Below are 16,051 nucleotides of genomic sequence, written 5' to 3' on the forward strand. Positions count from 1 at the left end.
CATCCATCCATCCATTCATCATCCATCCATCATCCAACCATCCATCCATCCATCCATTCATCATCCAACCATCCATCCATCCATTCATCATCCATCCATCATCCAACCATCCATCCATCCATCCATTCATCATCCAACCATCCATCCATCCATTCATCATCCATCCATCATCCAACCATCCATCCATCCATCCATTCATCATCCAACCATCCATCCATCCATTCATCATCCATCCATCATCCAACCATCCATCCATCCATTCATCATTCATCCATCCATCCATTCATCATCCAACCATCCATCCATCCATCCATTCATCATCCATCCATCATCCAACCATCCATCCATTCATCATTCATCCATCATCCAACCATCCTCCATCCATCCATTCATCATTCATCCATCCATCCATCCATTCATCATCCAACCATCCATCCATCCATTCATCATCCATCCATCATCCATCCATCCATCCATCCATTCATCATTCATCCATCATCCAACCATCCTCCATCCATCCATTCATCATCCAACCATCCATCCATTCATCATCCATCCATCCATCCATCCATCCATTCATCCATCCATTCATCATCCATCCATCCATCCATCCATCCATTCATCATCCATCCATCCATCCATCCATCCATCCATCCATCCATCCATTCATCATTCATCCATCATCCAACCATCCTCCATCCATCCATTCATCATCCATCCATCATCCTCCATCCATCCATCCATCATCCAACCATCCTCTAGCGATCCATCCATCCAAACATCCATCCATCATCCAACCATCCTCTAGCCATCCACCCATCCACCCATCCATCCATCCATCCATCATCCAACCATCCTCTAGCCATCCAACCGTCATCCATCCATCCATCCATTCATCCATCCATCCATCCATCCATCATCCAACCATCCTCTAGCCATCCATCCATCTGTTCATCATCCAACCATCCTCTAGCCATCCAACCGTCATCCATCCATCATCCAACCGTCATCCATCCATCCATCCATCATCCAACCGTCATCCATCCATTCACCATCTATCCATCCATCCATCCATCCATCCATCCATGACTAGTTATACCAATTTTGCATGTTTATTTTCCCTTTTTTAGGAAAGAGCCCTGAAGGTGCGCACATACTTGGGCAACACCAGTGACACTGAGACAGAACCCGAGAAAACCAACACCACCTTAGCATCACCACAACAGATCAACAGGACCGAATCTGGTCTGGTTGAAACTCTTTCCAACTAAGTAATTCTCTTAATTCTTTTAAATTTCAGACTTTTTAAGCAATCATTTTTTCTACAGTGGAGCAGAACGAGGACACCCTAAAGAGCCGGAGGGTTGAGAAATCCCTTTCCATTATGGACTACTACCAGCATGAGATGTTCTCCCATCTGGAGAAGGACGGCAAGAGGATCTCCCAATACAACCTGTTGCACAAAGAATCCTCGCTGGATGGGAAAGCAGGAGACAGGATCAGTGTAAGTACAGTATTTTAACTGTTACTCATCATTCCTCCTTAGTTTAACAGAACTTTCTGCCTGTTTTAAAGTCAACCTCACCTCAGCAATCCTTCATGAAGCACGAGCAACAACCACACTAAGGTTTTCTGACGTTGTTTACACTCCAAGGTTCTCCGCTCCAGGATTTGCTCCCTGATTTTCCCAAAAAAACAGGCGTAGAAAAAAAAGGCCATCCTAATTGCTTTCGATCGCCTCAGCATCGCGTGTCAGCGGGTATTTGCCTACTAGTATTTAACGTAGCTGAATGACAAATGAGGAGCAGGGAGCATGAAATGGCCTCCAACACTTTACTCACCTACACCGCCGCCACCCCCCCCAGACACCGAACCCCTGACACAAAAATCCATATCCTGCCAGGAAAAAACTCTGACTCAACACAACTTCACTAAGGAAAACAGTTGTGTATGAGAAGCAGTTGGAAGAATTCATGTTGTTGACCTCCAATGTCTTTGTAAAATTGAACTCTAGATCACGACATTGATGAAAAATTAGTTTTTATTTATAATATCTGTAATATTATTTGAAGAAGAATTAGTTACAATGCAAATATTATCCAAAAGTTTCTAATAAGTAAACTTTATACAGGTCATGTTAAGCAGGATATTGACATTTTTTTTATTATATTGAAATATTTTAAAACAACAAAAATATAGCACTTGTAAACGTATAAATAAGGGACATACATGTTTTTATTTATAAAATAGATTCTTTATATTTTAAAGGTTACATTTCAAATTTTTAAGGGACTTTTTCACATTTCAAATTTGGATTTTTTTAAAGTTTTAACGTTTTCTAGAAATGTATGGATATAATATTTTATGAATAAATTTTGGGGAATTGATTAAATATACTTTTAAAATAACACACATCCCAATTATTATTCAGGCTCGTCTCATAATATTATGTTGAATGGCTGTACAGTAGTTTTATATGTAACATTTTCAATTTACAATAAAAAAAAGTACAGAATTTTTGCCAATAAAGCAATTAATTCCATCTTAAAATTGCTGACCAGCTTTTAGCATATGTTCTCGAATGATGAGCTCAAGGAATCAGAGCTAATCATCCTCAGCCTCTTTCAGATTACAGTCAGGATTTAGGTTTGGGCCACCACGTAAATTTGAATTAAATTCAGAAGAAACAAAAGAAAAAAAGATCTAAAACCTCAAACTGCTAGAGATGTGAATATTTTGGGGGGAAAGTTGTACTTTGACTTGTCACATTTATCCCAGAGACATATTAGGCTAAAAGAAAACATATAATTTTAAGACTGATGTACTGCTTTGAGGAGCATCTAGACTAGAGTAACACCAGTGATCTATAGGAGTACTTTCTTTGTAAAAAAAAAAAAAAATAGTGGCAACAGCAGGTGGCTTACTGATTTCATTTGAGATAAAAACGCTGCTGAACAAGTCAGTTTTGGCTGAGATATTTGATCAAAGGGAAGACAATCACAGTATGGCCTTAATATGTTGTGTCTAGGACAGAAAAAATTAAACACAAAAAGACAGGGTAAAATGTTTTCCATTAAGTCATTTACAGGGAAACTTTGCTAGATGCTCCCTGACATGAATAAGTCTCAGCTGAACAGAAATGTATTGGCAGGTAGTACCTCTGTTAATAAATAGACAGAGAAAATAACAAGGGAGAAAATAGGCTATTTGAAAGTGCTGTAAGAAAGTAACGCAGTAGAGAAATGAGAGAAAGCGGGCATGTCCTCCAGCAGAATAACCCTATAGTAGCATAACTGCAAAGAGAGCTGAAGATAGTGGTTGGTTGAAGATAACTGGATTAGTAGAGCAATTGATTTCTGGAATGAACAGGGCAATAATAGCAGTCTAGAACTAGTGCAATAAGAAATAAAAGGTGCAAGAATGTAATAATACAAGGATAAAGGAACAGTTAGACAGTGATGTGTAATAACAGGGTAAACCATTACGGTTTTGGCTGAACCAGTATGTAATAACAGAAATAAAAAACAATAATCGAGTAATAAAAACAAATGAATATGAAGCATAATTAATAGTCCAGTTTAATTAATACTGTTATATTGTGGAATAATAGTAGTATATCTATTTCAGTGTGATCACAAATAATATAATAAAGACAGTAAGAGTCTAACAAAACTCATCAGAGATAATGATGTATAAATAAATAGGCATTTAATAAAAACGGAACAGGAGAACAAAATATTGAAAATAGAATATTAAAGGAACCGTTAATAAAAGTCATATTGTTGCAGTTAAAGTAATTAAATGGAATAATTGAGCAATTACTCAATATTAAAGCAATGAAGTTGTAATTAAACTGTAATAACCTGTCATTAGTGTAGTAACAGTACCTTTAGATGTACAACTAGATAAATGTTGTAAAACACCTTTTCAGCTTAATGGTCCTACCCATTTCAGCCAAAAGACTGTCTTGTGTCTTACTCTAGAGTTATTGTTTACCAAAGTAAAGAGACAGCATCTGAATTGCAAGAGTCTTGTTTTGATCCCAGCTGAGGGCGTCTAACAGGAAGCTGGATGCGGCGCTGTGTAACCGAGCTGTAGGGACAGGTCTATTAGCAGCAACCAAAACAACAAAGGAAAGCTGTTGAGTCTGTCTTATCCTCACACCCGTCTGTGGTTTAATTGGATGTGCTGAGCTGCTTGTGCGGACTTACAGTGCTTAGAGGGTGTCTTCTAAGCTTTCTGCTGAATTTTTATTTTTATTTTTTATAGAATGGGTAAAAAAAATCCCTCGTTGAGATAAGTTTGGTTTTATTTTTCATGTTGAAGCCCAGTGAGCCGTTGAATTAAAAGTATAGAGTCACTGATATTTCTGGCATTAACCTAATTCCCTAACTGTGAATGAACCGTAATGATGGATGACTGCCGCTGAACTCGTTTACCCTACATTATCATTGTGAAAAAGACAATCCATCCGCCTGTCATCCGTCCCCCCAGGTCGGGCGCAGCCGTACCTGCGCGTCCGTCTCCTCTCCTCACCATTGTTGCCGTTCGCGAGGTTTTGACTCCGGAGACGCCGCAGTCGGCTCGGGTCTGGGGAAGTTCGGCGGCTTTCGTGGAGCAACTGTGATTTAAGCGCCTTTAATAACCTTTCACAAACACTCAGGAGAGTGATGTAAAGCTCAGCGTCTCCCATCAGGGCCCTCACAGCCCACGCTGGCCTCCCATTCATCATCCTGACAACACCTGACAGCCCTGCTAACGGCGGCCCCCGCCTCCCTTTCCTCCTGTCCCCCCAGTCCCTCTTTTTCCCACATGTCTCACTCTTTCTTTTGCCTCTTTCTATTTAGCTGTTTTCCCTCCCACTTGACTTCTGCTCTATACCGATTTCATTTTTCCCGCCATTTTTCTTCCCTCCTTTAAATCCATAGATTATCACCATGACAGGATGATTAGTACTGCAGGTGAAATACAAAGCATTACCGATCTCTACCAAGCTTTTAATAGCTCTTTTTGCAACCTTTCACAGCATCTCCTTAGGTGTAGTAACGAAACAAACATTTCTTTTGACAAGCAATTTGATGAAGTTTGGAGCAGGGATATGGGGTACACAAAATAGTATTTGTGAGCGAATAAATTCCAGCAGCAGGAATATTCAGAAACCCATTTATCGCTGTCAGAAAACCCATAACAGAAAGTAAGAAAAACAGCGGTAATGCTCAATCACGCTAGGCTACAATCAGCACAGTGATGCCAGAAAGGCGACGCACTCTTTGAGCCAGTAAATTATGTTTACATCTTAAAGGCTTTTCATTTTTGTTGGATGTTCTTCAGAAAGCTTAAACAGGAAGTGGAAGGAGATGATGCCCTATGTTATGGAAGTTTGATCGGTTAATGTTTCCCTAATCTGCCCATATATTATAATAAAAGGTTTGACGCTGAATTCAAAAATAAAAATGGAGTGTTGTCTATTTGAATTGGTAAAAAAATGATTCTTCTGTGTCAGATTTCAGGCCTTGCTTCTAGGTTTTCAATCAGAGCTTTTCCATTTTTTGTTAGCGTCTAGCTAAAACCCATTTGTTTCGCTCTATGATAAACTCAAAAGCTTCTGCATCAACAAGAGTTTTTGTGTGGGCGATGCACTTTGATACCACAAACCAGGCATAAGAAAACAATGAAGTTGTTTTTTTTTTCACTGAGAGCTAAAAGATACGCTACATTTTGCTAACATCCCCTGCTCCCCTTTTACTCAAGAAGCTAAAAGATAGACTCAATCGAAGCCCAAAGAGTCCCTAAACGACACTTATGGCTTTTGTCCAACCTGAACTCATTAGTTTATTATTTAGAGAATTAAAGGCCTCTAAAGACCCGCTTATAGCTAGTTAGCTACAATAGCTATAAGCTAGTTAGCTACTAGCCTATAGCTAAATTTATTGAGCTAGCTAAATTCAAAACCCATTTTGGATTAATGTTTTTGGAAATAATCTGGACCGTCACACAATTTAGCCTGCCCTCAATTGCACAAAAAGGCGTATAATTTTATTAAGTAGCGGTTGTTGTTTTAAAGTGTACAAAGTTGCTACAATATCAAAATAAATAGGAGCAAAGCAACAAAACCACAAAAATGTGTACGTGAAAGGCTTAATGATGAAGCAGCCTGATATAGAAATGAGTTAGAGTGTTTTGCATGCTATAACACATCAGGGAAACATTAAAGCTTCTGTAATATTAACATAAAAACATCAATAGTGTTTAGCATGTTGTTTTCTGATTTTTCTCTTAGTTTTTGCTAGTTTCAGAACATTGGGCTCTAATATAAGATTAATGGCTAAGACTGTACAGCAGGCCGAATAGTTAATAATAATAGTAATAGTAATAGTAATAGTAATAGTTGGTATGCAGAATTTACTTGTATGGTGATAAAAATCGATTTTCCAGCCAGTAATATGTTGGTAGTGTGACATTTTTAAAAACCAAACCATTTCAAATCCCTTTCTATTTTAAAAAATGCTCTTTACAATACAAAAAAGTTAACTAAGACATCAACCCCCTCTGACTCTATATGCAAAACAACATTAGGTGGGCAATCAATTCAATTCAGATTATTTCTATAGCGCCCACTCACAGCTCATGTCATCTCAAGGCACTTTACAGTTCACCAGATCATTTAGTCAAATTGATTTAAAGTTTTCTATCCAAGGAAAGTCAGTTGATTGCATTGACTCGAAAGCAATCCCTCAAATCATGAATGCTTGCGGCGACAGTGGAGAGGAAAAACTCCCTTTTAATAGGAAGAAACCTCCAGCAGAACCAGGCTCAGTGTGAGTTGCCAGTCATGGTTAGAGAAACAGGACTACACCGGAAAAACAGGCCGATCTCCAACATCTAAAAACAAATGTGTTGATGGCAGCAGCACGGCTGATATTTCCCTAAATTTACTCAATAACATAAAGTAACTTGTTAAAGAAAAATCTACTTTGAGAAGTAGTTGTATTATACTGTACTGTTTAATTTTACTTAAACAATATCTCTGTAAGTGTATAGCATATGATTCTACATAATACTGGGCCTGAAATTAAATAAAAAAATGTATTTAATAATTAATTTATTTAATAATTTAATAATTAAATAAAGAAAACAATAAATTTATATTTGTTGTATTTGAGGATGAGCAGTATTAGGAACATGAAAAGCTGAATTCACCATAAAATGAAACCTTCGAGTCAGGAGACTGATGCTCATCCCCACAACTCAACTATTTTCTTTTAGCTTAAAGGAATCGAGTCACATATAGAACTTCCTCTACTTATGTTAGCCGTTTGAATTTTCTTCACCTGCACCATTCAATCCACCCTAATAGAAAAGACTGAGTGATTTCAGGAATACGCCCTTAAAGCGCCTCATCTTTGCAGAAAATAACCGCACTGTAAAAGGAGGAAGTGTGTTGCTTGGGTTACAATAAAAAGCCTCTCACTGAGCTTTTGTCAAGAAACAGTTTCACTGAATTCAAGATCCCATTACTGACATCTGATGCAGAACCAATGCCGATTATAGAGGGAAGCCTCTGTGCTCCTGGATGGTTTGCAGACCTGTGCATAGATGCTTTAACCTGCTGCTAAATAGCCTTTGGATAAGATCAAATCTAATTACAGATCTCAGAAATGTCTCCCTCACCGTTTACTAAGACATCTAAGAGTTAATTTAGAAATTGACCATCCCCATCGCATCACAAGCTCTTTTCTAACTCCTTTTAGTTGTTTAAGGGAATGTTTTAAAAATCCTATGACTTCTGATGTGTGGGAGTTTGAATAACCTGTAATTTTGAACTCCACACTTTAATACTACACAACAGAATTTTAAGTTTGATTTTTTTTCTCCTACTTTAATTTTAAAAACATCTAAAGGAAATCGAGTCGCAGCAGGTGTGATTCATTTCGGATCAGAGCCTGGGACTGAGTCAAGAAGCAGTCCTGGAGTTCGGTCCAAATGTCTCAGGGTTTTATCTCTGCCCTCTCATCACACCTGTGTTGGCAGATGAATCCACCTCCTGAGCCGGTAATGGAGAAACCAGCAGGACTTTTACAGTTTACAGCTTCTCAGCTCTGCTTTTGTTCAAACACATAAAGGCTGTTGCAGAAAATTTTATGTTTTTCTCAACTTTTTCTTTAACTATTTTCATGTCTAAACTACAAAACAGTTCAAGCTAAAAAATTATTTGATTTCACTTACTGCTAAAATACAAATGTAAATTTTACCCTCACCAATAGATTTAGAATTAGCAAAACTCACCTATGGAGTGAATTTTGTTCCATTATTGTTAGAAGCAACCAAGGTTTAAAAAGTTTAGAAATTTAGTTATGAATTCTACTTTTCAATTCTACTTTAGTTTAGATTTTTATTTACTAGTTTAGTCTTTTCTGGCTAGTTTAAATTACTGTAGCCTTTATTTTTTGAAGATGTTTAGTTTCACAGCTTAGTTTCAATTAGTTTCAGTTATATTTCAGTCTTTTGTGTCATACGACTGGTGTACCATAGCCTGACGTACAGTAGTCCTACTCAATTCTAGTCAGAATATGAGTCTGATACTGCTCCATAGAGCTGTGATTATGGGGCGTGTTTTGAACGAACCAGGAAAAAAAATGCCTCTGCACTCAATTGGATAGACCAACGGAGTGCGTGACGTATGTTAAGCGACGCATAGTTGTTGTCAACAAAAATCAAAGCGTGCAGTTGCACGCCTAGAATAAGAAGATGAGCCTTGATCGCGTTTCTCTGTTCCTCTTTTAAAATTAATTTGCTGTCGATATCTTCTAGAACAGACCTGATAGCAGAATCTACACACCTCAACTCTCCAGCGGCAGCCATTGTTGTCACCCAAGCGCGCTTTGGTCACGTGGTTGATTACGTTACTGTTGATCATCTGTCCATCATCGTATAAAGCCCGCCCTGACAATTTGATTGGCCCGCCAGATATTGTGCTAGCATACTCGCGCTACTGTTGAGCAATGCCAGACCGAACTTCCAGACCTCAAACGTAGTGGGCGGGACTAAGTTCGGAATGGCACCCAGGCTAGGTGTACCAGGGACAAGACTGAAAAAGAAATGAAAATAGAAATAAAATGTAATATAAGGACAGATACAAATGATTGCCGCAATGCAATCTACTTGTGTTAAGCGGTTCAACAAAATAAATCAATAACAGCAACCGTAAACTACACCTCACATCATTATAATTATTAAGAAACAAATGAAATATAAACATGTTCTCTATAAAAAAAAAATCTGCTAGTTTCGTAAATCTAAAGCAAAGTTTAAAAAAAAATGTTATTTTTCAAAACGTCTTTTTTTAACTAGTTTTACGAATTTAATTTTTTTTAAGGTGTGTTTTACAGATCCTCTATCGGGGTTTAGAGTTCAAACAGACACCTAAAGCTAAGTTTATTGCATTAAATATGACTTCATTAAAACCCTGTCTGGGCCCACTGCCAGTGGTCGGTCCCTATTTCGAATTATTGATTTACTTTGATTTCAGGTCACTGATTTTAAAACTGGAGGCGCCCTCACCTTCCAGTACTGTGCTATGGCTCCACCTTCGGTGCATTGAACTTAACTTTCCAAGTAGTTGGATATCTGTAACTGGATCTTATAATCCAAATACTAAAATCCACCTACAGAACTGAAGGCTCATATTGGATGATAGTTGAATTGTATACAAACAGCAAGAGAATACACTTCTCTTGTTGATATACTTAAGTAGTAAGCCACCCATCCTGCATACAGGAAGCCTGGGTCCGTATCCCAGCTGGGGGCAATGAGCTGCCAGTGTTGGTCCTTAGGCAAGACCCTTCCCACTAATGCCATCGATGAGTACCGACAAATAGGGCACTGATACCATTTTGATAGGCAAAAGTTTATTCAACTATTATCACCCATTCCAGGTAGGCAATAAAAAGTTCTACTGGATTCACTTTGTATTAGTCTTTTTCCTGCTTCACAAAGGTAGGCAGCAGCTTGACAAAGCCATGATGGCAAATTATTTTACATCCAAGTAGTATGCGGTTGTTCATATATACACACACACATCAATTTCAAGCAGATGGTATCGGTATGGTATCGGCCAATACTGCACAGCCAGATATCGGGTATCGATATCGGGGCCAAAAAATGGCATTGGTGCAACACTAGTCAAAAGGTAAACAACCAGAAGTTTCTACAAGAATTATCAGTAAAAAAATGTTAAAACTCAAATCAGTCGACAATGAAACCCTTAACACTGGCGATTAGATAGATACATACCTCGTTTTAGGCCAAAAACGTTGTAAGGTTCAAGTAAACCTCTATTACTTATTGAAAATTCTTTAAAAGTTCCTCCACAAAGTGGTAGCTGAGGGCAATGAGCTGCCAGTGTTGGTCCATAGGCAAGACCCTTCCCTCTAATGCCTGCTTTTGGTTGGCGGCCTAGTGGTTGAGGCGTTGCCCTTGCAATCCTAAGGTTCTGAGTTCAAGCCCCACTCCCACCGACTGCCACTCTGGCTCCCTGAGCAAGACCCTTAACCCCCACACTGCTCCATGGGCGCGGCACAATGGCAGGGCCACAAGGGAATGGGCTAAATGCAAAGAGTTAATTTCATTGCTCTGTACTTGTGACAGTGTATTGACAATAAAAGCTAGAAGAAGAAAAAAAAAGAGAAGTCCTTAATACCTACTAGAACAGCTGAATTTTATTTTGCGAGGTATGAAGTAAAAAGGACCGGATGCTAGGATCAAATCAAAAGGTGCTTTAACAAAGCGTTTATTTTTCTGAAGAGTTCTAATAAACAGGTTTGTTTTTCACTTCAAGTAAAAATATCTCATTTAAGGTCAGAAATCATCCATTCGATCCTGTTCTTTTACAGTAAGCATTGCTTAGTTTAGGATACAAGAAGGTGAGCTAGGGAAAAGCCTTTACATCCTTTTGTTTTGACTGGGAAAAAAAACACCTCGAGCATCCATTAAAACCACAAGAAACTTTAAATCGCTCCCCTGGCTCTGTGAACCTTATTACTGATGCAGTCCTCTTCATGCCTTGATGTTTTACACCCCGCAGCTAAATGCTAAGTGGTCTAAGGTAGCTCCTTCCCCGGCGGCTTTTCTGTCCCCTGCAGCTCGCCCTCCCTGCAAAAAAAAATAAAAATAGCAGCTTGGATGGCTGTTGTGTTATCTCCCGGGCTGGAGAAAATGAGCAGGTCCTCTGTGGATCTTGTTTATATCCTCTCAGGAGAGGTGATGCTGAGGGGTAGCTTGTTAAAGAGCCATTTGAGACGCATTAGGACACTCTTGCAAGCGTTTTTCTGGGGTTTAAATGTTGTTTTTTCCCACCTCTCTCTCACCATGTTGGACTCATACTGCAGGCTTTTGCACTTAAGCCGCCGAGTCTAATAGACACCAAGATGCCTATAACTGCACACCCTTGAGAAAACAACAGTCCACATTACGATGGGACGAACCATCCTGACAATAACACCCACAAAAACACCTTGTGGGCTGCCACGTCTCAAAGCGCGCACTCAACCAATCAATACCAGAGATAAAACTGCTGCTAATTGAAGTGGAGCGTCTTTGCTTCTAATCTGTTGGATAGAGAGCATTTATAAAAACACAACATAGTTATGGTATCTGGGAGAGTTGGAGAGGCCGTGGATGGTAGTTGGCCAACACTCAAGACGTACATTTGCTCCTTGAGCTCAATAAAAAGCTCAATATAGATCTCTGTCATGCTCTGGAGTCGTATCTGTCTTATTGCTTTGTGGGACAAAAGCACAAAAGACTGATTGCTTTTCTAACTTTGCTTCGTTAGTTTAGTTGACCTCTGTTGTTTCTCCCTCTCTCTGCAGAAGGACCTTTCGATGGAGAAGCTGGCCATCAGTCCGAGTCTTGACATCTCCTTAGACTCCTTAAACAAGCGGAACCACAGCACCGCCGGCAGCCTGTGTGCAGACACGGGCTTGAGTGGCCTAAAGGGTGACGCCAGTGCTGATGCGGGGAAGAGTGGCTGCAACGTGAGCGAGCCCTCACCTTCCTCTGGTTTGGCAAAAAGGCCTGGAGTGGATCCTGTGGGCTCCCTCTGTGACTCTCTTTATGACAGCTTCTCCTCCTGCACCAGCCAGGGATCCAATGGTGTATGAGAAGATGCTATACATGAGGATTTGAAGCTGGGTCTTAGTTTCTGGGCCTTTACCTTATTTACTTATCTTTTCAAATTCTATCAGTGAATTAATAAGTTGGATGCTGAAGGGTACAGTTGGTGCTTTAGGTAGATTTGTAGCTTGATTTTCCATTCCAAGTGGGTATGAGAAACTGAAAGCTAGTGTCTCTGCTCTTGGCTCAGTCACCAAGGTGTTTTCTAGAACCCAGTCATACACATGATCTCAACCCTCCTTAAAAATCTCTTGAACTTTAATGACACCCATGTGTTTTCAGCCTGACCGCTTACCTCTTGCTAGATCTAACATGGCTGTATTGGTGCTTTAACCTAACCTGTTCTTGGGCAAAACCAAAAGCAATCCAAAAAGTTTGTCCGCCTGGGGCATTAGTCTTGGAATCAGTCTAGGATTCCACTGGAATATAATTTTATTTAGACAAGACTGCAGGCAACTTTTTGTGTTTCATAAACAGCAAAGAAATGTAGTCTAAAACATTGGGCCTTGTGTACCTCTAACCAATAACCTCTATTGGTTTTTAAGTTTTTTTTTTCTTGTAATGATACATTCATTGGTGGATTTAAAGGAGTGTTTATGAAAATCAACTGATAATCATTTGTTTAAGGTATTAATGCCCTTGTTGTTTTCTTTTTTTTACAAGACATCAAACTTTCCAAAACTAAAGACACTGACCCAGCTTTTATGTGGTCTGGCAACCCTTCAAAGAATTAGAAACAGACGCTTTGTAGGTCAAAAGTAGTGTTGTTCCGATACCACTAACAGACAAGGCCCTGATCCAGCACTAAAATAGTGGTATCGTATCATCCAGTACCGACATACTTAGCACCAATACCATTTTGAGAGCCAAAAGTTTATTCAACTATTGTCACCAATTCCAGGTACGCAATAAAAAGTTCTACTGGATTCACCTTTATTAGTCTTTTTCCTGCTTTACAAATGTAGGCAGCAGCTTGACAAAGCCATGACGGCAATTATTTTACATCCAAGTAGTATGCAATTCTTCATATACACACACACACACGTAAATTTCAAACAGATCGTATCGGTATGATGTCAGTATCAGCCAATACTGCACAGCCAGGTATTGGGTATCGATATCGGGGCCAAAAAATAGCTTCAGTGCAACACTAGTCAAAAGGTAAACAACCGGAGGTTTCAACAAGAATTATCAGTAAAAAAAAAAGATGTTAAAACTCAAATCAGTCGACAATGAAACCCTTTAACATTGCCGATTAGATGGATACATACCTCGTTTTAGGCCAGAAACGTTTTAAGGTTCAAGTAAACCTCTATTACTTATGGAAAATACTTTAAAAGTTCCTCCACAAAGTGGTATTTTAGTCTTTCCATGAGACAAAAGCACTTATAAGAGCCAACAAAGGAGGATAGACTTGCCCATATTAGAGCTTTGAATAGTTAATGTCTAGATGTGGAGGACTGGGCAACAAACTCTTACGTTGAAACAACTACGGTGGGACAGATCCTAGAAAGCCTCCTCCATTTCTGACTTCAACTTAATTTTGAACCCAGATAAAATGATATTGTATCTTCATTAAAACAAAAAACGGCCTCTGTTGGGTTGCATCAGTTGGTCATAAAATCAAGGTTGATGTTAGTCACAAGCTTATGGCTTGTCTCCTCTACTGGTTTGTGTCTCTTTGTAACAGGTTAGGGTAAGGAAAATGTACCAGAAGAAAAACATGTGTATCACATTTTCATACGGCCTAATTTTTCACAAGGTCCATCAATCCATCGACTGTTTGATCTGATCACTTCTACCTTCATAGTCGGTAACTCAGGGAAAATTCTGGACTCGCAAAGATTGTTTTCGACCCATACGAGAAACATTTGATCATCTTTTTGAGTTCAGATTAATAATTTCCAGAATCAGTTTCATTCCCATGTAGCATCACTGCAAACCTGACCTTTCTACTGTCCTCAGTTTTTTTTTTCCAAATGTTTGTATATTATGTTGTATATAAAATCATTATAAGTTAATATCAGAACGGGCATCGCTGATTCTGTGGGGAAACGTTTTGTAATGAAAGCTGTACAGTTTTTTTTTTGCCAATCATTCAATTTACTTTTACAAATCTACTGTTTAAAAAATAGCATGAATCTTTTCTTATCGGAGGTTTTCTGGTTTAAAGAGTAAATTATATTATTTTGAATCAACAAATGCAAAAAAAAAGCAACTTTATTTTAGAGTCATATTTGAACTTAAGATGTAATTATGACTTTTTTTTTGTGTCTCGGAATTTGACAAGCTGGTGCTAATAAACAGAGCCAACTTTTGATTTCTTTCTTTCTTTCTTTTCTATGAGACTGTAATAATTGTATGAAAAGAGTCTGAAAACGAAGACTTGTGTATTTTTCTAGATGTCCAGTATTTATACCCACATTTTGTACTGTCGGGCTGTAGTGTGACTGTCATACTTCACCTCTTTCCTTAAATGTTTCTTTGTAAAGAGAATTGGTTACCAGCAGTGTTACTTTGGTAATTATTGTTATTATTAATATTATTATTATTGCTGTGTGCAATTTTTGTCTGTTACTCTAGACTTTAAGGCTATATTTTATGTAACTATTTCCTAAATAAATATGAGAAATTATTTCCTATTTCTAGCTGGGCTGTTGGCTGTTTATTGATGTGGAAACTGGAGATTTTTTTTACTTTTATATTTGTTTTTTCTCCCCCCTAAGTGAGGAGGCACCATGTTTGTAATCACCGCTTACCACTCGCAATCTGTCGGCGACGGTTCAAGCACCTCGCCACATTCAGTCCCTTGATGGGTAATTATACGCGTAGGGCTGGACGCGGTTGGTTTGCGCACGCTCGGATGAGTCTGCCTCAGCACACTATGGGGGTTATTGATCACAGAGCATGAGTGTGGGGGTAGCGGGGGCTCATTATGCTGAAAATGGAGGTTAATTTGTGCTGAGTCGATGATGTTTCTATTATTTTAGAGGATGGGGGAACAAAAAGTCTGAAAATAACGAGGCGGAAATGCGGTTTAGACTGGAGCCTTTTTCAGGCCTGTCATTATGAAAGAGGTTAATTAAGCAGATTAAAAATGTTATTAACCTTTACGGGCTAGCTTGGTGTTTTAGATAATTATGTTTGTTCACAAGAACTCTTCTTGGGGAGACTAAAACTTTAAAGCATTTGCATATGATAGCTATTTACATGCAGAATATAAGATGGTACCTCATACCAGGTTGTGTTTCCTAACAGTGATTTTCTCATTTTAAAAGGTTAACTGTAAATCAAACATGTTAGGCTTACACTATAAGCAGAGGGAATAAACTTTATAAATTGTTTAACTCTTTTATCAGAAATTTACTTTTAATGCGTTATTTTGTATTCATCCAATTACTAACTTGCTTGTACAGTAAATGAAGCTACGATCTATTTAACTGTGGAAGTAGGAGTTTCTGAGATGTACCCCTCAATCGAATCCACCCTCAAAATCAAATATGGCCGCCATTTCTACAGGACACACTAAAAGATGTGTTATGCAATTAAAAGCTGTTGGAACTTTTGTTATTTAATTTAATAACTTTTAGAACATCATTTGTTGTTCTGTGCACCCAAATGGAAAAGTGTGATTTTAGCTTAAATCTACACACTTATGGAATAAATTCACAACTATAAGAACTCTTGAGCAAAAAGTTATTCCCATTCCAAGATAAAAACGCTTCACTAAACTTGTGAACCTCAACTAAACGAATTAGTCCCTACGTACATATAGGAAAGTGAATTAAAATTGTTGAAATCATATTTAAATTACCGTATTTTCCGGACTATAAGCTGCTACTTTTTTCTCCAGGCTTACAAGAAGGTGCGGCTTTTC

General features: G+C 38.5%; 1 protein-coding gene across 1 annotated transcript in view; it reads left to right on the plus strand.

Moving 5' to 3' along the window:
- Nucleotides 1-14,809, plus strand: part of LOC107093614 (nck-associated protein 5-like) — a 216,017-nt gene extending 201,208 nt beyond the window's left edge. The window contains exons 18-20 of the mRNA XM_015388791.1: nucleotides 1,131-1,245; nucleotides 1,329-1,504; nucleotides 11,871-14,809. Of these exons, the coding sequence (XP_015244277.1) occupies nucleotides 1,131-1,245; nucleotides 1,329-1,504; nucleotides 11,871-12,161 (582 nt within the window). The 3' untranslated portion in view covers nucleotides 12,162-14,809. The remainder of the gene's footprint in view (nucleotides 1-1,130; nucleotides 1,246-1,328; nucleotides 1,505-11,870) is intronic.
- Nucleotides 14,810-16,051: the final 1,242 nt, after the last annotated feature.

This window comes from Cyprinodon variegatus, unplaced genomic scaffold, assembly GCF_000732505.1.
Source record: "Cyprinodon variegatus isolate N-32 unplaced genomic scaffold, C_variegatus-1.0 Scaffold435, whole genome shotgun sequence".
In the NCBI taxonomy this organism is placed as follows: domain Eukaryota; kingdom Metazoa; phylum Chordata; class Actinopteri; order Cyprinodontiformes; family Cyprinodontidae; genus Cyprinodon; species Cyprinodon variegatus.